The 21,974-nt window shown below is 58.5% G+C and overlaps 1 protein-coding gene across 5 annotated transcripts in view; it reads right to left on the reverse strand.

The window, feature by feature from the left end:
* NFATC1 (nuclear factor of activated T cells 1) overlaps nucleotides 1-21,974 on the reverse strand; it is a 103,251-nt gene that overhangs the window by 72,216 nt on the left and 9,061 nt on the right. For all 5 annotated transcript variants that reach the window (XM_032654600.1, XM_032654597.1, XM_032654601.1 and 2 more), the window contains exons 2-3: nucleotides 15,882-16,959; nucleotides 61-220 (exon numbers count right to left, since the gene is read on the reverse strand). In XM_032654600.1, coding sequence (XP_032510491.1) covers nucleotides 61-220; nucleotides 15,882-16,959 — 1,238 coding nt within the window. The remainder of the gene's footprint in view (nucleotides 1-60; nucleotides 221-15,881; nucleotides 16,960-21,974) is intronic.

Genomic DNA, 21,974 nt, shown 5'->3' on the forward strand with positions numbered 1-21,974 from the left:
CAGCCCCAGCTGCTGCCCCTGCAGCAGGGACAGGACTTGGAGTCAGAGCAGAGTGGATACCTGCACGCTGGGGTGTCCTCCGGCCAACGCCTTCACGGCCCCCCGGCTCCCCTCCGTCTCGTAATGCGCTCTGTGGTGGGACTTGGGCTGCACCTCGATCCTCAGCTCGTACGGTCCTGAGTGTGACGGCAGCTGCCAGTCGAGGGCAGGGAGAGACGGGCTGAAATGGAACACAGAGCATTAAACATTCATGCCGCGGCTTCCCGCAGACCACAGACCCACCTAAGACCCTGGGGCCCTGAGAAGCAGCTCATCCTGCCGGGCTTGTATCTGAAATTCCCATCGATAAGGATAACGGCCTGACACAGCCACCAGCAACCCGGTCGTGATGGACGCCCAGAGCCTTGTCAGGCCTTCATGATGAGCTTCTGAATAAGATGGAAACATTTTCCCACACGACCTTAAAATATTTTCCTTCCTTCACGATAAGCCTATAAATTATTTAACCTCCCTAATAAGATAGGCTCCAGAATTAAAGACCTTTTCAGAATCACAGTTCTATCAGCCTGGCCTCAGAACTGGGCGGCCTGGTTCCCATCCCCTCTGTCCCACGCGCGCTGTTTGCGGGCAGGAGTGAACCGTCGGGGGTGCCGCCGGGCCCCTGATAAAATGGCGGGGTTGTGGCAATCTCGCCCAGCCCCCTACATCCCGTGCTCCGTGCACGACACCTGGGCAGCCGCCCACCCAGGGCGCGAGTGAGCTGCAGACAAAGATCCACAGAACCAAGGGAGCGGCCCTGGGGCCCAAGGCAGATTTGCAAGGTGGGTTTGTCACTTGGAGGCTGAAGAGGGGAGGTGGAGTGAGCCGGGCCCTGCCTGAGGGGTCCACGAGGCCCACGACAACCTCAGATCTCTGGGGCACTGACAGCCTCACTGTACAGATGGGAGATGGAGGCCATTTGCCACCTGAAACCAGGTCCACGTGAGGCCAAAGGTCCTGCTCTCCCTACAGAACATGCTTCAGGGACAGTCCACAGGCAGAGGCCGCCAGGCCCTCACAGGAGCTGGGGTCTGGTCCACCCACTGCCTTTCTACAACGAGAGCCCAGTGAGGGGGGTGGCGGCTCTTGGTCCCCACGGTGACAGCCCCTCCCCCTCCCCTCTCGGATGCAGAACCTGACCCAACAGAGATGCTGCTCGTCGGACCTCAGAGGTGTCTGGAAGCCAACCCCGGGCCGGCCAGGAGGGCTGCAGAGCGGGAGCAGTGTGAGGACGCCCTGCCCCCGCAGAGGTGGACGGGAGGCGCCCAGGTCTCGCCCTCCACACACAGCGCTGAAGGTGCCCTCGCTCCCAGAGTCTCCGCCGTCTGGGCGCCACTGTCCCCTCGCCCCGCTCCGCCTGTCGCTGATGCGTCCGTTTCCGTGCACGCAGCAGAGAGACCGTGCGTGCCGGCGGCTTGTTTGGAACAGGTGGCTGGGAAGGGTGGGTTTTGTTTAGAGGCCCAGACACACGGACGCAGTGCTCGTGGCGTCTCAGCCTGGAAGGAGTCGGTCCACTGCTTCCCCGAAACGTCCCCCAGCTTCTCCGCCTCATCTCAGACTATGAATCAGGGTGATTTTTAAAACACAAAACAATAGATAGAATAAAGGTACTTTTTGAAAGGAGAGAAAGCCCAGAAATCAGCTTGAACTGGAATCAAACATGCAATTTCTAAAACACGGGCAAAATACTCCTGGAAAGGACAGTATATTTCGGGGCATTCGTGGTTTTCCAGTGACGGTAGAAACGGAATCATCTCGCCACGCACGTCAGTTACCGCTGAATCCGCTTTGCGGGCACCGTGTCCACCCTCGGGCTCTGCAGCCCCGCCCGCTGGCTCCTCTGAGAGCACACGGCGCTGCTGAGAGCCTGGCGGGACGCAGGCCGCGCACACCACATCCCACTATACAGTCTTCACTGGGTTCCAGGGACACCGCCAGCCCCGATGCCACCCGGGCGGACGGGCCTCCCAGTGGGTCTGAGCTCGACCTTCGAGCAGCAAATCAAAGGCTCGAACGTGAGAAGAGGCCGCATCTGTGTAGACGCAGCGAGAAATGTAAAATCCTAACTGGAATCCGCCACAGATACAGTGAAGTGGGCGTGTCCGACAGTCAGACACCAGTGGAGGTGGGGAAGACCAGCGCCCCCCAGGGGCCAGGACCTCCGTGCAGGCACGGAGGCCACTTTGGAGTGTGTGCCTCAGCCCCCGTGTCCACCCTGCTGGGCCCTAAAATCACCGTCTGCATGGGAGGCCTTCCAACCCTGGGAAGCCCCTCCTCCAGACTACGTGTCCGATTCCAGGGCCAACTTGCACTTGAAAACCCTCTATTCAACGGCCAGCCTAAACCCAGATTTCTTCAGGAAGCGAGACCGCAGGCGGGTGGGATGCTCATCGCCCACCCGCCAGGCCCCCGTCTGCTGTCTACATTTTGACTCCATGGCAACAAGATGCCCCCCGCCCCCCGGTTCTCACTAAGTACAGCCTCGGAAAACTCAAGACGATGTGACCAAGAAGAATGGGGCGGACATGTGTGTGCGCGGAGATTCCGAGATGCCCAGACAAGGGAAACGCCCAAGTCACGGGCTGAGCGGAGAAGCGCCGCCCCCCCAATGCCAGGTGGCTTCTGAGAAACGCTAAGCAGAATCGAATGGGAGTTTTCCTGGTGGGCGAAGCTCCGCGATGCGTTTAGCAGTCTCCCGGGCTGTGGTGCTCAGAAGCACTTTCTTGACGTGTTGTCAGCGACACATGCGGCCACACCGCCAGGACGAAGGACCAGCGAGCCACGGGCTTTGAGCGCGAGGCCGGCCCTCGGTAACTAGCATCTTACGGGAGCTGCCCCGACCCCCAGACAAACTGCCCAGCTCAGCACACCCCGCCCGGAGGGAGCGGACCACGTCTCCGTTTAGAATATCCAACGTACTAATCTGTTCTGTTATCTTATACATACTGTTGATCTAAGTGAAAACACTGTCCTCTGCTATAAACAGAAAAGAAACAAATGAAAAACAAAATAAAAGTTAGGTTCATCTGACTCCCAGGAAATTAAAAAACGAGAGTGTGCGACGGAAAGAGAAGCAAAGGAAGGATGGAAAGTGCAATCCCTCGCCGTCTGCGCAGGGCAAGCATCTTCTGAGCCGCCCTGCACTTGAACACCACAGAGGAATAGATCTGGGGAAATGATTGGCTCCTGAATCACGGACAAAGCCAGCAACACAGCGTGAGCACAGTTTCGAGTTAGAATGGTCCACAAAATAAATACTGTAATACAGACAATTTAAATTATTGTTTGGGGTTGGAAATTTTCAGCATGAGTTTGGCAACTCCACAAAAAATGTAAATGTATCTCTGATTCAGAGAAAAGGCCTAAGACTGGAAGGAATGTTCCAAGACGCAGCGGCCCCGGCTGCGAGGACGGTGATTCATGGCTGCGCTGTCCCAGCCCAACCCCCTCACGGGCCCCGCAGCGGAGCGTCATTCCTGGGGGTCACCAATGACCCGGAGAGGAGCCGCCACGGGGACCACGTCAGGAGAGTTCTCTCATGGCCTCAGCCCAGGGCTGCTGAATAACTTCAAACTCACCTCCAACTTCACTGGATTTTTTAAAAAGCCACACTCAGTGCAGCCAAGACAACACGCGGTTAAATTCGAATCTAAGATCCCGCTGATCTGTACAAACAGAAGCTACTTTTCATTCTCTCCACACACACACGTATGTATCTCATAATCAACCAGAGAAACTGCCTCCACAGCTGGGCGTATATCTGTAAGTATTTTTACACGAAAGGGATAGATCTTAACAAAATAAAATACATAGTGTGATACCCTGCCTTTTTGAACGTAAAGATCACATGTTGAGCATTTTTGCACATTGTTCAAAAATGGTTTGATCTCAGCGTCACATCTTGCCCTGGAGATGACTGAGCAGTGCTCTGTGGGTGGACCTGTGGGTTGCTCCCAATTTGTTGCTCTTATCAGTACCAGAGGTGTGAACATCCAGCGTGAGATCCTGGTGGCCTTTCTGGTCATTTCCTCAGCACAGATCCACAGCCTCCGTCAAAGAGCATGAACACTTGGGGCTCCTGACACCTCCCGGGGGTCAGGTCCCCTGCACGGCCTCGCCAACACAGGGCCCGATGGATTTAATCTTTGCCAAACCACACAGGGAAGGGCGCTCTGAGGCTGCATCTTCCTGTAACACGCACCCATCACGTGGTAACGATAAACTGAGACACTCTGAACCCCCAGTGGTAACATCTCTGAAAGCCTCCAGGCCTCTCAAACGTCCCCTGACCTCTTACACGCATTTGACTAATGGCAACGTGGGACTCCAGGCCTCCCACACCCCAACTCTGGCTCCTTCGGGGTCTCCAAAGGCCACTCCGGGATGACGGCCACTGTCCTTAATATCAACTTGTCGTTGCTGGGGACACTGGCTGAAGAGGACACAGATCTCTCTGCAACTCTCTGTGAGTCTGGAATTCTTGCAAATAGAAGGCTTTTCTAAATGGCTGTTGTGCACTTGGTACGTAAGGACCTGAATCACGTTCCTTTTGCTCCCGTTTAAAGAAGAGGCTGGAGGCCGCGTCTCACGCCCCCACCCCCCCGCCCACCGAGGAGCGACGCTGGTGCCGCGTCGGCGCTGAGTGCCTGCGGTTTCCACCCGTTACCACTGGCACCATCACCCCGCCCCCAGGGCCGAGGGGTGGACCAGGCCCACGGCCCCCCCGAGCCACCAGGAGCCCCACTGTGAGTAGGTGTTAAGCGGCTTGGCTTGGCCTGGCCTCCAGGCTGGAGACGCCGGCTCGTGTGACACAAGGAAGGGAGTCATGCGACCTCCATCGGGGAGCCCCCTGGGCCCCAATCTGAATCCCCTGCTCTTGGAGCTGCTGCCACCATCCACTTCCCACCAGAAAGCCTTTCGTGTCCTATTGAATCTCTGTGCTTCCTTCATGCGGGAAAAGGGTGAAGGATCTTTTCTGACGCTTAGTTCACGGCCTGGAGCCTGGAGCCCACCTCCCCACGGGCATGCAGAGCCCGAGACGAACCCGAACTTCTCTCAGCCCGTGTCTCCCGCCCCCATCCAGGCCCTGCCCCAGCTTCCCGGGGCCCCTCCTCCCTGCCCGGCCACTGTGGTCACCTGCTCGGGGCTTCCCTGGGTACCTGCGAGTCCGGGGCAGTCTTTCCAGCACACAAAGGATTTCACAGACAGCCTCCCGCGCTTCAGCAAAAGCTGTGCCGCCCCGGAGCAGGTGTTTATGAGACCGCAGCCCTGACCTCGGCACCACCGACCGCCTGCACACGCCTCGATACCAACCAAACCCGCCCCTGAGCAGGACCCAGGGACACCAGCCGACCTGCCAGTCTCCGCGGGTGCAGCCTGCCAATGACATGTTTCTCCAGCACAGGAGACCCGGCTTGGAGCACGGCTGACCGCGGGGACACAGACGGACGGAGGCCATTCGCACTGATTCGAAACCAAGGTCATCGCAGGGCTCAGGGCTCCGGAGAGCCTCGGTCAGTCCCCGCCACCCCTCTGTGCTCCTGATGGCCAGCGGGGCGGGGCTCGGGCCGGACCTGCTCACCCCAGACCTCTCCATTTAAACCACTTCATCGGCCACTGCTACCACCACGGAGACGCCAGAACCCGCCTCTGAGGGAACGGCACGCACCACTTCGCCAAAACTCGGAGCCAGACCCCAGCAAGGCCCCGATTCTGCAGCAATTCAAGGAAAAACCGCGAACGCCAGGGACAGAGGAGTGCGTCAGGCGCCCCGGACTGGGGCCTGCCGAGCCCCCCGCAGCTGAGTGCGGGAAACAGAGATTTCTGCACCTGAGCCGGTCGGGAGGCCCGGAGTTGGAATCTGACCACCTCGGAGAAAGTACGTCAGGGGAGTCTGGACACTTGCTCGGTGATACCAAGGGATTCTCTTAAATCATGTATCAGTGTCGGGTACGGTATCTACCGGTGTCATGATTCGTTTCTAAAACTGAGCCCCCATCTCTGAAAGACACGCTGAATATCGATGGGTAAGACTTCACGAGGTCTGGGATTTACCGCCAAGTAACGGGTGTGGGTGATGAGGTGAGGCAAGAGGACCACAAGTAATCAGTCAGTTGGGTGTGGGCGTGGCGGCCCACGACTAGTCTCTGACTCGTGTACAGTTTGGTTTTCTGTGATACAGAGCGAAAGAGCAAAGCTGAGACACAGGCACTCAAGCTACCACGGTGACGTTCCAGGGCCGGGAGCTGTCAGGGATTCACTTCCCTCTGTTTATCGGCATTGAAGAGTCTCCACCCTGAAGGATGTGGACTGTAAACTCCCCAAATCGTCTACTTTCTCACCTTCCTGTTCTCGCCCTGGCGAGCTCGGAGACTGAGTCAGAGGCAGCGACTTCCCTAAACTGGCCGCACTTGAGCCTGGAGCCCTTCTGGAACCTTCTCCCGGAAAAAAGGCCTTGTCCACTCAACGTCAGAGAACCACCGTGCACTGGACATCCCACCGCAAGGTGCCGCATACGAGAGCCTCAGCAAAGCCCCTGTGCTGTGGAGTTCTCCTTCCGTGTAGACACCCGGGAAGGGTGGCTGCTCTTTGGTTCAGATGGTTTGGGTAGAATCCTTTCAATTCTGAATTTTCTGAGACCTAAGGCTCACATGGAATTATCACTTAGAAGAAAACTGTAAAAGCTTTCAGGACTCTTCTGTTTCTAAAAGAGCTGAAGCTACAAACTCGGAACTTGGCAGGACTGAAGTCCGCCCGAATGAGAGAGAGAACCAGAGAAGAAGGGGAGGGACATCACCCCAACTTTAAAGTAACACGTCTTCCCAGGGTCGGGAGCCCATGGCCGCCTAACTTACTAGCTTTGTTTTGTCTTTTCCCCTCTAATTTTAAAAAAGGTTATCAGCTCAGTTCTTGGCTGTTTAATCAAGCAGGGTCTCCGGGCCGCCAAAGGCTCCGCGGGCCAAGGCTTGGCCGGGACCACACACCTCGCCCCAAGGTCCACCCGGCTCCCCCCGGGGCCCCCGAGAGGCATGGGTGAGAAAGCTCCTCCCATGCCAGAAAGGTCGGCCTTCCTGGAGGGCGCCCTGGAGAAGCCGACCTCTCCGCTGATGACCCCCCAGAGGTTCGCGGGCCGTGGGTGGCATCCTCACCCACCCACCTACCCTCCCAGGGAACAGCCCTTGGGGAGGGGCTGGCTGTGATCCACGGAAGGCCAAAGTCCTTCGGGGCTGGCCTCGCACGTCTGATGGGTCTGGAAGGGATGGGACTGGGGGGCGGGCCTCAGACAGGAACTCACGCCCCGGCGGTCCTGGGTGGTCACCCCCAGCTGTTGGGACCGGCTTCCTCTGCACTGTCACTCAGATGGCACTGAGGGGACTCGGGGACAGGACTGGCCACGAGGAGGATGGTGGCCTGGAGGAGATGCCCTGACCACTCCTGGAGGCTGGAAAAGTGCTTTTACAAAGACGTTGGTGGGTGAACAGGGGCCCGAGAGATAGAGCCGGGCAGTACAATGCAAGGAGGCGGGTGAGGCGAGAGGAGGGAGCCCCCCGTCGGGTGCTGTAGGCAGCGCCCCCGTACCCCGAGATTCTGCGGCCAGTGACCTGTCCTGAGGCCCAGGATCCCCCCCCCCCCCCCCCCCCCCCGCAAGAGGCCCTGTCTGGGTCACACCAGTGCCAGATGCCTCCTTGCTGCCACCTCGGCCCTGACTTGTTCCCGGCCGGTCCCCAACTTGTCCCCACGCCCCGGGGACTGGGGGCACGGACGGGGTGTAGCGCCTGGTGCGTGCTGGGAGGCGGGCAGCCCAGGAAGGGCCACCTGCTTGCTCTCCACCCTCTCGGAGGCTCTGCCAGGCCCAGGTCTGCTCAGAAATCCAATTCAAACTCAGTCATGGACCTGGCACTTTCAGAACAAGGACAGCAAGGCCACCGTGGAGAGATTCTTTTTGTTTTCGTAATGATCAATTCAGGAATTTCGTAAGAATGCGTTGCTTTCAGTGGCTCCACCGAACAGGGTGTGGAGAAGTCCAAGGGGCTAAGACTTCCTTCCAGCTTTCCGGAAAACTGCCGTCATCCTTACTCTGCACCACTCATCCCCACGCCGCCCCCCCCCAAAACAGGCCAGTTTCACGTAAGCCTCTCAGGCCCTGCCGTCCAGACTTGCATCCCGACAGTTCCCACCGCCCTGCACCTGCACGGGGGGAGCCAGGCAGCCTCCAGGACCCCCAGGCAGACTGGACCTGGCCCCTCTCCCGGGCGGACAGCCACCTGGGGTCTCCTCCTCGGCTCGCGAGAGGGCAGCATCGCTGCGGGGCCCTCCTCTTACAGAGCCGGCCCTCTGTTCTCCAGGAAAACACGCCCTCCAACTCCTAAAACCTCTCCCGAGAGAAGACATGTCTAAGAACACCAGATGCTTCTACAACTCAATGTGGGGGCAGCCCAGTGGGACACAAAGAGCTCTTGTCCAGAAATCCAGCTGAGGTGGAAAATAAGCTACTTTGGAGGAATTTCTCAAACTACTGGGGCTTCTCCTCCTGACCCAAGACTAGACAACTGCATTTGCACCCAGCTCCTCCGTCCCCGGGGACCAGAACTGTCTAGACAAGGGAGGACGCCGCCTTTCCCTCACGTCCACTATTGGAGTGGAACAAAGGGCACAGGGAGGGCCCATGCCTTGGATGGGTGGATGGATGTCTGGGTAGATGGGTGGATAGATGGGTGGATGGAAAGAAGGGTGGGTGGGTGGGTGGAGGAATGTTTACTTGGTGAGGACCCCCGTGGGAAGCTGAGCTCTAGGTGGTCCTTCTGCTTCTCCACTGACCCTCATGTTTGTTACAGGGGGCTGATGCCAGCGAGTTTGTGACTGCTCCTGGGCCCCAAATGCCTTTTCAGATGCCGCTAGAGCCTGCTGCTAACCAGTCATTACAGAGCTTGAGAAAGCTCAGATGATACCTGCCACACTGCTTATAAAAACCGAGAAACAGAATCGCCAAGCTAGTGTAGGATGGGGCATAAATAAGCCATGAAACTGACACTGGGATTTGATTTCTACCCAGAGATGCCAGGACCGTCAGGGGGCAGCTCCCAGAGTTCACCCTTAATCTGTTTTAATAGGGGACCCACAGGAAAACCTGGACAGTCATGAACTAGTAACCATTCCATTTCCAAACTCTAAGTTTAAAACAGACTTCAGGGGCTCAGGACGTAATAAATAAGCTTCTCAGACCATCTACAGGAATGTACCTGTATCAGGCACGTTGCTCCCTGAGGACTAGAGAAGATCACGGCCCCAGCGAGGGTCTCGCTGAAACAGAGCTCAGCCTGTGGTCAGGCCAGAGGAGACCCCGTGCCCAACAGGCACAGCCCGCTGGGCGTTGCGCCCGTTGCCGTGCTCTCTGGACACCAAGAGCGAGTGACCGCAGCACCCCGGACTCCGCCTCCCCCCACCCCCCGTAACATCCGACTTGAAATAAAACAGTGGGACGCCAGTACCACCTACAGGTGCATGTCCAGCCCCGAGACGTGCCCCCGCAGTGGGGGACTCACAGCCATCACTGGATCCTCCCAGCCTCGAGCCCTGCAGTGACCACACACGTCCCGCACCCCCAGACTCGGCAACTGGAGCCTTGCAGCCTTTTGTCTTTCGTTTTGTGTCTAGCAATTTCCAAGTGCCTCAGTTTCCCCATCTGTAAAGTGAGACCCAACCACGCCTCCCGTGAGCTCGCTGGCCCCGAGCCCAGGTCCCCGGGTAGGGATGCTGAGGCCACAGTGCACGCACGTCCCGACAGCCCTGCAGAGCTCTGGGCTCAGGGGAAACAGGCATCATCACGGTGTGATTGCCCTGCAGGTGGGGTACGCTCGCCTGTGGGAAGTGACTCCCGGAAGAAAATCAGGCGTTCCCAGGGGCCCCGGGGCTTCCAAGGCTTGAGCAGAACGGTCAGATACTGGAAGCAGCCCGCTACATGAAGCCTGAGCAGGGAGAGGACAGAACCGTCCACCTCAACAAGCCTGTAAAACAACGTGGCCAGAGGGACAAAGGCACCGTCGCTGAGAGCACTGGAACGCAGCGCGTAATTAACGCACCGCTTCCGTGCTCCAGTCGTGAGGGCTTTCGCAGCCGGTGCCTGTTGGGCGCTCAGAGCACAGACGAACCTGGACGGGAAACCTCAGAGGGAAAAACAACATGTGGGCCGCTTTCTTTACCGAAAACCAGCTAGCTCAATGCTGTGGGTCAAGCCCCAGCTTCCAGAAGGTATTTTATTTTATTATTTTATTTTTTTGCGGTACGCGGGCCTCTCGCTGTTGTGGCCTCTCCCGTTGCTCCGGACGCGCAGGCTCAGCGGCCTTGGCTCACGGGCCCAGCCGCTCCGCGGCACGTGGGATCTTCCCGGACCGGGGCACGAACCCGCGTCCCCTGCATCGGCAGGCGGACTCCCAACCACTGCGCCACCAGGGAAGCCCCAGAAGGTATTTTAGAAGCATTTATTTAGAAAGCAAAGCCCATCATGACATATAAATACAATTTTGCTCATTAATTTTCACGGAAGGCCGAGTTTTAAAGCTGCCTCACGATTACATTTCAGTCTCCGGCAGGACTGTTCCCTTGTTTCCCCGGAGGCCCGGCCCAGGTGTGCTGCAGGTGCCCGGGGTCCCCGACGAGCACCCCACACTCTCCTCGGGGGAAAATGTCTGAGCAGAAAGCAATTCTGTTGTGTCTGTGGTCACTCGTGCGTGTCGTCACTGGACACTTGCTCCTGGTCGAGTCTCCTCACGGTTTGGAAAATCTCAAGACTGGAGACCCGGGAAGGGGCCCCGGGATAGGAGACCCCTGAGCGCAGCAGCCCCGCCTTCACACGCACATGGGTGGACGGCCCGGCGGGAGCAGGACCAGGCCAGGAGCTGACCGGTTTCGTAGCCGAAACTCTGCGGGCATTCGGATTATCTACAAAATCAGCCAACATGGTAGATCTCAATGGCTAGACTTAAACATCTGTGTGTAAAGCCACAAAGATTCAAATTATTTTATCCTCTCCAGGAACGCAGAAGTACTTGAGATCCTCTTTCTCCTTTTCATGGCTAAAAATAGACATTCATAGAACAACATCAAAAAGAGAAATCAGGGCTTCCCTGGTGGCGCAGTGGTTGAGAGTCCGCCTGCCGATGCAGGGGACGCGGGTTCGTGCCCCGGTCCGGGAGGATCCCACATGCCGCGGAGCGGCTGGGCCCGTGAGCCACGGCCGCTGAGCCTGCGCGTCCGGAGCCTGTGCTCCGCAGCGGGAGAGGCCGCAGCGGTGAGAGGCCCGCGTACCGCAAAAAAAAAAGAAATCAGGGCCTACATCCTCCATGTACACCTTAGGGGAAGGGCCCTAAAGGTGGAGCAGAAGCCTCTCCCTCTGCCACAAATCCACAAATCACAGCTGAATCTGCAAGGCTAATTTTTCCAGTTGGAAGTCAGTACACAGAGCACCTTTTCTGGCGTCAGCTCTGAACTCTGGGAAACCAGAAAGAGCCTGCCCCGCGGGGATGAGGGTTTGGGCCTCTGAGACCACATAGTCCTGCGGCAAGAAAGCACAACTGCAGAAACACACAGCCCGGGTCCTGCACTCAGACTCCAAATTCACCTGCAGGAGCCTCTGCAGGCCTGTGGCCAAGGTCAGCCTCTGGCCTCGTGAGGACCTCTGACTGCGGGGCTCCCACCCTCCCCGAGCGCCACCAGCATCCTGGGAGCAGGACGCGGACGTCAGAGAAAGGTCCCAGGCTCCCCAACGCCCCCCGATTAGAGGGAAAACTCGTCAGGGCTACGGGGAGCAGGGGCCCAGCCAGGGGCGCCTCTGGGGTGAGCTAATCACGGCGTGAGTCCAGCTCTACCCCTTATTAGTGGGGCCTGAACACGTGACCCTGGCGCTGGGTCTTGTAAGCAAGTGCTCAGGGGGACCGTGCAGAGACCTCCCCACAAACTGTCTTCTTTTTAAAGCTCACTATCAGTGAGCTTCCTTTTTTTTTTTTGGTAATCTTTAAAAAATTTTTTTTAACTTTCCGGCCGTGCCACATATGGGATCTTAGTTCCCCAACCAGGAATTGAACCTGAGCCCCCTGCAGTGGAGGCGCAGAGTCTTAACCGCTGGACCACCAGGGGAGTCCCCAGTGAGCTTCCTCTTGTGATCTTCAGATGATGTGGCTGGGGATCCTTTGCCAGGTCAGAAAAGAGAAGATAACCCAGAAGTGACTGACTGGTCCAAAAGCCCGAGTGGGCTGGCCCGATGGAGACCACCGAGTGCAGACGGGCCGGGGCCACGGGTGCCCCAGCGGAACGACGTGTAGTTGGATTTGTTACCAGCCTCCAGCTTCATTTAATCTTATTCCAAATTAGGATACACTCTGAAATATTCAAACAACTTATAAAATGCAGTCAGAGTCAGCAGTAGTTTCATGGGACTTTTGGAAACTAACAGTTAGACACAGCAGAAAGGTTATGGATGCTATTAAAATCATCGATCGGACCCAACAACCTAAAAGAAACCCCGTCTGAAATACTGATTTGGACACGCAGCCCCTCGGGTCACTGAACCCAGTAGCCCCAAGTAACCCTGTTCATCGCGTGCCCTCGCCCCTGAAGAAAGTCTACTCTTTAAGTACTCAAATCACAAAAGCAAAGTCTGTCTACAGGAGTTTAATTCAACACGTGTGCTGTTGATGTCACAAAAGACTCACCTTAAAATGCTCCACACTCCCAAAACTAGTTTCCTTTTAAGTATTATACATTCCTCGTGTAACTTTGCCCCTTTAAAGGCAAATCCAGAGGTTATGCCGGGCACAAACAGAGACATTAAGACCTCAAAAGTTGGGGCTTTCCCCGAGCCTATTCTAAAGGAAACACAAGTTCACTGGACACACACAGCGAGGACCCTGGATATGGACCCTCGCCCAGGGCAGACGCTCAAGTACGTTCGCTTGAACCAACGGACGTTTAAACTTTAGCTCCTTTGGGACAATACAACGTCCTCTGAAAGCCACCACGGAGAAGCAATCCACCGGGAGCGGGAATCGGCCGGTCACCTCCACCCTCACTGCCACGGCCGATCGTGGGAGCCGCGTGGCACCCTCCTTGGCGGAATCGCTTTCTCGTCCGCAGAAAGAAGCGAGGTGGGAAGACCGTCCCCTTCCTGAAGAGGCTCATGGCCTGTCGGACGTGAGCGCAGGGGACACCTAAAACTAGCCGCCTGCGTTTCCCAAAAGCTTTAAGAGCAGAAGCGTCATTCTCTGAGGCTCTAAAATAAGTCTAAACTCTTAGTTAAAACCCATGAACTTCTATCCAACACTGTTGTTGGTTTCACAAACCTTCTGTGGAAAGAAGTTAGCATCATTCCGTGACCCCGTGGGCCCATCAGAAGGCTCTGCACACAGGGCGAGCCACGCATGCTGCACAGACAAAAAGACCCCAAAAGGGCAGTGAGCCCACGGCCCCCAAATTCCTTGGGAAGAGAATAACACTGCACGCTTCTCGTTAAAAAGGTCCTTTCACTGGCAAGACAGGAGCAGAAGTGCCCAGAGGTGCCGCACCACAGGCTGGGAAGTGGATCTGCCCCAATAAGCCGTCCACCCCAGACGTCGGAGCCTGGCAGCACTGGGCACCCCAGCTGGGCAGCCCGAGACCCCGTGGGCAGGAAGTCTGGCCACCTTCCCGGCAGGTGAGTGCCTCGACCTCTCTCTTCTCCCGTGGCCTCCAGCCGCCCACCCCCTGCACCAGCTGACGGGATCACACGGAAACACATCGCCAGGGACCAGGAAACATATTTTGATGTGGAACCAAAACAGAGGGAAAAGTTGACTTCAGACCCTCGGGGGGGAAGTGTGGTGCCTTCACAGCGTTTGTTGGCGTGAACTCACAGCAACGCCGGGGGCGTCACACCTCACCCGGAGCTCTGGGACCAAGAGATAAATGGAGCAGGGCACTCAACCAGGGAATCATCACCGAGACCCCGGAGCAGACAGCAGGCAGCAGCTCTGCGTCCTGACGCAGGACGACCCCCCAGAAACACCCGCGTTCCCGCAGGTTCCCCGTTGCTGAGGTCCTGAGGAAGCCACCCCATCTGCCACCGGGGGTCACAGGCTGAGCTGGTCCCTCCAAAAGTCCCAGGTTGGAGTCCTAACCCCAGGACCTCAGAAGGCCACCGCGCTTGGATGTGGGGTCTTTACAGGGGCCGTGAAGGTAGGGCAAGGCCCCTGGGTGGTCCTGGTCCAAGGACTTCAACGCCGGTGCCTGGATCGTAGACTCCAGGCCCCAGAACCCTGAGGGATAAAGGCCTGCTGTTTAAGCCGCCCCGTCTGTGGGGTTTGGTCACAGCAGCTCCTGGAGACACGGTAGCTACCTTTGCACCTGCAGTGATGATGTGGGTTAACTGACGCCCCGTCACGGTCCATGAAAATGAGAAGGTCCTAAACTGTGTGTGGGCCTGTGTGCTTGAGCAGGTGAGCTTCAAAACCTTCTTCTTCTTAAGTAATAATTATAAAGAGAGGACAGCTTGCATAAACAGTTTTTATATTTTAAAATGCCTCCAAATGGGCTTTTAAAATTCCCACATTTATGAATTAAATCCAGGTTCTGATTCCCAGTCCACGGTAATCCTTGCTTCTCTACCTCTCGACTCCTAAATGTGCCACCAGAAAGGAAGTATTCACCGTCCGACGCTTTAGAAACGTTCATCTCTCATACTGTTTCTTTGCCACAAACTTCCAAAAAGGTTCAGCTGTGTTCATTTGGCGCCTGGAACTACATTACCCACTGGCGCTCTAACTAACTCATGTGCTTTAGTCGTGGAGAAAAAGAGGGTCTGAGCACAACAGAGAAAATTCTGAAACAAATGAAACCCTACCGATTTGCTCTCCTCATCTAACGGGCACAATGGCTGGAAGGCACTGGGCCCTACCATGCAGTCTTGCCGCCGGAACAAAAAAGGGAGCAGGGACAAGAAAACACTGAGCCTCGAATACCTGAATCTACAGGCAGAAGCCTGCATGCCTGTCACACACGCCTCTTCCTGGAGAGGCCCCCGCAGCCCCCACGGCAAAGGCCGTGCACCTCCTGGGAAGGCCCGTGTGCACAGTCTACGCCTGATAAAAATCCTGGAGCAGAAAGCACTCTGCCAGGGGTCATTAGCGGCCCACCTGTTGGGAAAGCTGTTTAGTTAAAAATAAAAACCCCGGGCTGAGTAAGTGGACCCAACAGAGCACCGGCAGCCCCGACGCTCGGAGGAGCTGAGGCTCCCGCCAGGCAGCCCGCCTCCTGGGAGGAGAAGGCTGCGCTGTTTCCAAACGCCGGCGGGCGGGGCTGGTGCGGGCGCGCTACTCCGGGGAATCGCGGAGCCGAGGTCCCATCTGCACCGACAGTGCAGTGACGGCAGTTAGGTGTGAGCAGGGAAGCCAAAAACACAGACACGGGCGTCACTTGGTTTTATAGGAAACAAAACAAAAACTGAGCCCACGTGTCGGTAAACCCTTGTGACGGGCTGACTCCTATCCCCAAAGGTCTGACCCCGCTGCCGCCTCCAGCACCTCGGATATGACCTCACCTGGAGACAGGCCTTTAAAAAGGAGAGAATTCGTGAAGGTGAGGTCTTCGGGGTGGTCCCTCGACCAACACGACTGGGTCCCGACAGAGGGAGTTTCGGACACAGACACAGGCCGGGAGAAGGCCGAGGGGTGTGAAGGCAGAGGGACGCCAGGACAGCAGCAGACCCGGCGTGGAGAGCGGGAGATCCTCCCTGAGCCTCGGAAGGAACCAGCCCTGCCGGCACCCGGGCCTCGGGAACCCGCTGCCGCGGCCCACGCCCGCCTGGACCCGCTTACCTGGTGTAGGACGTCGGGGACCTCGGCCGGGCCCACGGGTACAGGTGCTGCGGTACCGACAGGTACTGGTCGCAGAAGGCGCCCTTGCGGATGTGCTGGAAGGATGGGAACTCCTCGGGTGGGAAATCAGACGTGGGCGGCGTGGCCCCCAGGTCCTCCCCGGCTGGCTCCACCTTGAGCGCCACTGAGGGCGAGTGGTCCAGGGCGGTCTTGCGGGCCTTGACGGGGACGCCGTCGCCCAGGTCCAGGCTGCCGTCGGTGCTCAGGGCGTTGATGGCGGCCACGATGGCCGAGCTGGTGTACTGCGTGGTGTTGCCCAGCCAGGTGTCGTCGGTGACGCTGACCCGTGGCGATCCTTGCGGGGACGGCGTGGGCGAGGGGTGGGGGGAGCAGGACAGCTGCCGGCCGTTGAGGCCGTACTTCCGCTTGTTGCAGGGGGACGAGGGCCTGGACGTGCGGGCCCCCAGCCAGCTCTCCTCAGTGACGCTGGTGCGCGGCGACGTGGAGGGCGAGTGCCTCGGGGACCCGAGCAGGCCGCAGGCCCCCAGGCCACGGGGGAAGCCCTCCTCGGGGTCTGTGGTCTTGGGGGACACGCAGGGGGACTGCCACGGGGACGTCTGCGGGGACGCGTACGGGTACGAGAAGCTGGACTCGTAGGACGAGGCCTCGGAGTTGCAGCTGCGGGACGACAGGCTGCTGGCCGGGCTCAGGCACGAGGGGTCGCGGTAGGCCTCCAGGCTGGGCAGGTTCAGGGTGGCCGTGGACGGGGACCGCTTGGAGCTGGGAAGGACGTCTTCCGCGTCCGCGTCATGGAAGAACTGGCCGTTGCCGTGGTGCAGCCCCAGGTAGGAGGTGATCTCGATGCGAGGGCTCTCCAGGGCCGGGGCCCCGTTGGGCCTGACTCCGCCGGAGGAGAGGAAGTAGCTCGAGGGCCCGCCGTCCAGGGCGGCCCCGTAGCCTGCGGTGGAGACGCCCGGGGCCGAGGTCTGCAGGCCGTGGCACGGGGCTGGCAGCGAGGGGTGGGCGGAGGAGAGGGGCAGGCCGGAGCCGATGCCGGAGGTGACGTAACTGTAGTGCTCTGGAAGGGAGGGGGAGACGGGTGAGGCGCTGGCCACGGAACCGCCACCCACACGCTCAGGGACCCCGCGATCCGGGACCGGCCTCACCCCTCACCCCGCGGGCCTGGCCTCCGAGATGGGCTCGCTACTGCTGCTCCAGCAGGGTCCCTGCGCCCCTCCCGGGCCCCTCCTTTCTCCACTCCAGCCACCGCCCTCTCACTTGGACACGCGCCCACCGGGGCTTCCCTCTGCGCAAACATCCTTCCCGCAGAGCCGCAGCGCCGGTCCCCTTACTTTTTTCTGCTTTTTCTCAAAAATCACATCTCCCACCTGCCCTACCCCAGTCGCAGCCCCCAGCCCAACAGGCGTGTCACCCTCCCCCACTTTCTTTCTGTTCCTCACGTTCACCATCTCCCCCATCACGTCCTGCACCAGCAGAACCCATGCCTCTGAGGGCAGCGTCGGGCCCGCCCAGGTCTACCCTGGTCCACCCCTGCCTCCAGGGCCCAGGCCTGTGCCTGGTCCACAATGGTGCTCCATCTGTCCAACCAAGAGACGGGCGGGCGGGTTTTAGACACGGGGCCCTGGACGTTTAAAGACGCTGTGACAGACTCATCGCCAGCGACAGAGAAAACACCCCAAGGGTTTTGGACGAACACATCGGTTCCGGGATCTCTCGTGTACCTTCTGATGGTGGCTCATGGCCTAAGAATCCTTCTTTTACAGGAAAAACGAAGCAGACGATACTGAGGTACAGCCGTACACTAAATCATCAGATATTGATTATAGTCTCAGTAAAATATGTTTTAAAAAAGTCACTACTAGTGTAATTAGTCATTTTTAGCAGCAAAGCCACACGTCTGGATTTCCAATTTGAACAGACCCTTTGTAACATGTGGGTACCTCATTATCGTGTGCCTAGAGCTGAGGCTCCCCAGGTCTCTGAATAATGGAGCTGCTCGTGGAAACCCTACACCACCTCCCGGGCCAAGCGCACCAGCCCGGAGACGCTTCATCCACTGACAGTGCCGCCCTTCCGCTGGGCTTCAGAAACCCACCTGGGCGGACCCCAGAGAATCAAGGGCCTCAAAGTACAGGTTCACATCCCATCGGATTTGTTAACAGAAGTGGGTCCAGCTCCCCCAGTAGGGGGATATCTATTTCCATTATGGCTTATTTCAGAAGGAGCGTACAACCTCCCTCCGGTAACCCAGACCCTTACGTCTTTGCTATCGAGAAGCTCTGGCTTTTACACTCTGAACCCCCTGCCCCATAAAACCCTGCTCTCTGCCGCTCCCCAGAAGAGTGGCCCAGAGGGAACACAGGCCCCGGGGGTCAAGGCCGGGCTGGCTTCTAGGGAGAAAGCATCAGTGTCGTCCAGATTGCAAACGGCCCCAGGGAGAGACTGAGCCGTGAGGGGGAGAGAAGCGAAACTGCAGCGGAGGGAACCAGAAGCTCTGAGTGGGAGGCGGCGCCTGGGCGGAGGGGGGCCAGGCGGGTCCGCGGATATGCCCCCTGCAAGCCTCGTCACCCCCTCAGCCCGAGAGGGAAGGACGGGCGGCGCGACCAGGGGCCGGACCCCGACGCCAGCGCCCGACCCACCTGGGGCTGCTGGGCGAAGCTCCCCTCGACTGCCGGGTCCCCCGCTCACACCAACACCCTCGCAGGCCCACGGACACATTTAGCACCAAAACCGTACTAGAATGTTAAAAATCGGAGGACAGTCTTTGCAAAAATCACACAGGAGGTTAATAAGCCTGGAAAGGCATGGCCAGAGGAGACAGTCAAGACTGCTCAGAAGGAGGGGGGCACGGGGGCTGCAGGCCAGGCCGCTGAGGCCCCGCCCGCCACGCGGTGGCCCCTCGGGACAGGTGCGGACACCCCTGCCTCAGCCCCACCCTGTGCCTGGGTGAGCAGAGGTCCTGGACGCAGAGGAGGCCGGGCCAGTGCTGTCCAGAGGGACCCCGGCAGCGGGCTGGTGCGGATCCCACAGGAGGCCCCGGGGTCTCTGCGAGGGCAGGACCCATCAGGGGCGGCAGTGGTGTCAACACGGAATCAGTCTTCTCTCAGTTACCGTGGGAGCCTAAATGCTGCTGTGTGTTTCTTCCCAGAGGCACCTGGCCGATGCGCCGGGCAGAACCAAGGTCCCCTTCAGGCCACAGCGCGGTGGTACGTTACACGGACATTACAGCCACATCCACAGACCTCCCACTAAGAGGGTCTCCCTTCACCGCTGGCCCAACACTTTCCAAACCATTCTAACCAGAACTGCCAGCTTGAGAAACAAAAAACCGTTCCCAGTACCTGTGTGGCTTCAGGTAAGTCAGATGTCGACCAAAAGCAGGCTGGACGGGCTGGAGTGTCCAGCACCACCTGTTGTGTGATTGTGATGAGGGCTGCGTGGTCAGTAAGCAGAACATGAACCAATCGTATTCCATACGTCCAGGGCAGGAATTCCAGTAACGACACTTCAGCCAGTAGCTGTATTACGTTTGACGTGTTCCAAGGTCAAGTGTGAGTTACAGAGACCCTGGCTCCCTGCCCCACCCTCCGCCCCCCACCATCCAGGTGCCATGTGAGCTAAAGCATCGGAACCAGCATTTCTGGCATTTCTCAGGCGGCTTCTCATAACCGGCTCTCCAGCTCCACCTCAGCGAGTGGGGTCTTCACCCCGCCCGCCCTGACTCCCCCGCAGGTCCGCAGCCCAACACATGGGCCCCGCCTCTGCCTGCACCCTGACACCAGAGGGTACTCGCCGGCCTGAACCAGCCTGGACGCGCGCCTTCCCCGGCCCACGGAGGAGGCCCATCCCAGCTCCTGCGGACAAAGAGCCCCGGGCAGCAGCCATGATGCGGCACGAGCCCCGTGCCTCCCTGACGTTCTGTCCGCAAGGGGACAACGCGCCAGCCCCCCCCCCCCCCCCCCCCAGCTGAAAGAGGGCCCCAGAACCGGCCGATCCTGGGAGCAGTGAAGGTGCCCCAGGCCTGCACCCTCGCTTCTGTGGTCACCGTGTGCTTTGAGCCCTTTCCTCCACGTGAAGTGCACAGGCCATCCGGCATTCGACGAAGAACGGACTTCATTTTAAAGACAAGTCACGACTCCAGGAGGGAAGCCCAGGCAGGACACGACGGCAAACATACAAACTGTGCACAGAGCCCAGGCCCGGGTCCGCACACACCCTCAACGGGCCTGCCAGGCCCCTTCCCCAGCACCCGGAGGCCTTGGGGGGCCTTGCAGGGGGGTTAGTGGACAGATCCCATACTTCCCGCCCAGCTAGAGAATATTATGCAAATCTGTCATTTATTTTAAAAGATACAGCTGATCCCACCACTGAACTACCATTTGCTGGCAGGAAGGTAATTCCAAGAATTCAAAAAAATCCTAGCAATCAGCGTGGGGCCTCCCCACCACCTGCCCACGGGGCTCAGCCACATTCGTGGTCCCGAGCCCGAGTCATGGCGGGGATCTGAGAGCGTGCCCGCCCCTGCCCCCGGCCCCCCGAGGGAGATGGGGAACAGGGGGTCCGCTGACTCCCAGGGCATTCCGAAGGGGGGCCTTTATTTAACCAAAGTCTGTCAATAAGCGCGATGCAACGAGGAAGAGAAAAACATAAGACTTTATAAGCCTTTATTAAAACACAAAAAAGACCACCTAAGCGTGAGTTTTCCTTAATTAAAGGAATTACACAGCAAAAGCCTTAAGCGCCTGAACTTGATTCTGACCTCAGCCACAGTCTGGTGAGAGAAGTTCTCCCTTTTCGGACAAAACGTGGACAGGTAGGTCCCGGCCTGCCCAGGGCCTGCCTTCCTGCCGGGGTTGAGGGGGGGCATCTCTCCCCTCCCCTCATCCCTCCCAGCTTCCACTCAATTTCCTACCTAAACCGTAATTCAAATCTGAATTCTTTAACTACTCAAAGGGATTACATTTACCTGGAATGAACACATTTCCAGTGACTTTCCCGACAGCCCTGAGACGCTCAGGCTGATGCCTGGCACATCGGCGGCCACTGGGGAGCTCCGCACCCATGACTCCCAGTTTCTGCTGCTGCCTCCAGAGCCTGGCTGCCTGCCCAGGAGATTCAGCACCTCACAGCGCAGGCGTCCAAGCAAATATTGGGGAGAGCTTATTCGAGACGGCTTAATATAGTGGACGTCCATGAAAGCGCGGCTCATCTCCGAAGCCATGCCGCCTCCAGGTCCCGGCGGGGGCAGGCGCAGAGATGGACGCCAGCGTGGGGAGTAGGGGCGCCTGGAGCCCGCGGACCGCGCATCAGCTCCCAGTGGGTCCAGCGCCCACTGCGAGCTCCATCCTCAGCTCGTTCAAAAGGCCAGAGGGGGCGGAAGTATTTCCTCTCATTCTGAAAGCTCGTGTATTTCAGAACCACACAAACGCGTCATCTCTGCACAACCCCGAAGAAGTCGATCCGTGTCCTTCCACCACGGCCGACTGCATCTCGGCAGGTGCCCGAGCGCTCAGACCCCTGCCCAGCGCCGTCCGGGGCCTCAAGGGGGACGCAGAGCGCACTGCTGGCTGCGCCCTCGCCCCGCACACGGCGGCCGTCTCACCAGAGACAGGGGGAGCCACCTTGCCCCTGCCCGCGTCCCCCGTCCGTCACAGACCCTGAGAGGAAGCCCGTCATGGCGACTTTGTTTTTCATTGTACGGAACACCCCCTTCAGCATTTGCTGGGGTTGAGCCGTAGGACACGAAGCTAGAAATAGAACTGGAAGCAGCCTGGCAGCCAGGCCTCCAAACGCCCCGCCAGGCCTCCTCTCCCCAGCCGTGGGCACTGCCCTCGCGGCAAGATTATACTCCGCAGGTAGTGGAAAAAAAACAAAACAAAACACAAAACAAAAGAGACGCTCCACGCCAGGACCTTTCTGTCGGGAGCTGTTTACTGGGCAGGGCAGGAGCCAGGCCCGTGGGTGACAGACAGACACAGCTCTGAGGGCACCGGTCACCCCACTGCCTGCCAGGGAGATGACTTCCAGAGGCAACAAGCAGTCGTCCTCACAGGGGCCCCCTGCATCCTGACG

Source organism: Phocoena sinus, chromosome 14, assembly GCF_008692025.1.
Source record: "Phocoena sinus isolate mPhoSin1 chromosome 14, mPhoSin1.pri, whole genome shotgun sequence".
Classification (NCBI taxonomy): Eukaryota; Metazoa; Chordata; class Mammalia; order Artiodactyla; family Phocoenidae; genus Phocoena; species Phocoena sinus.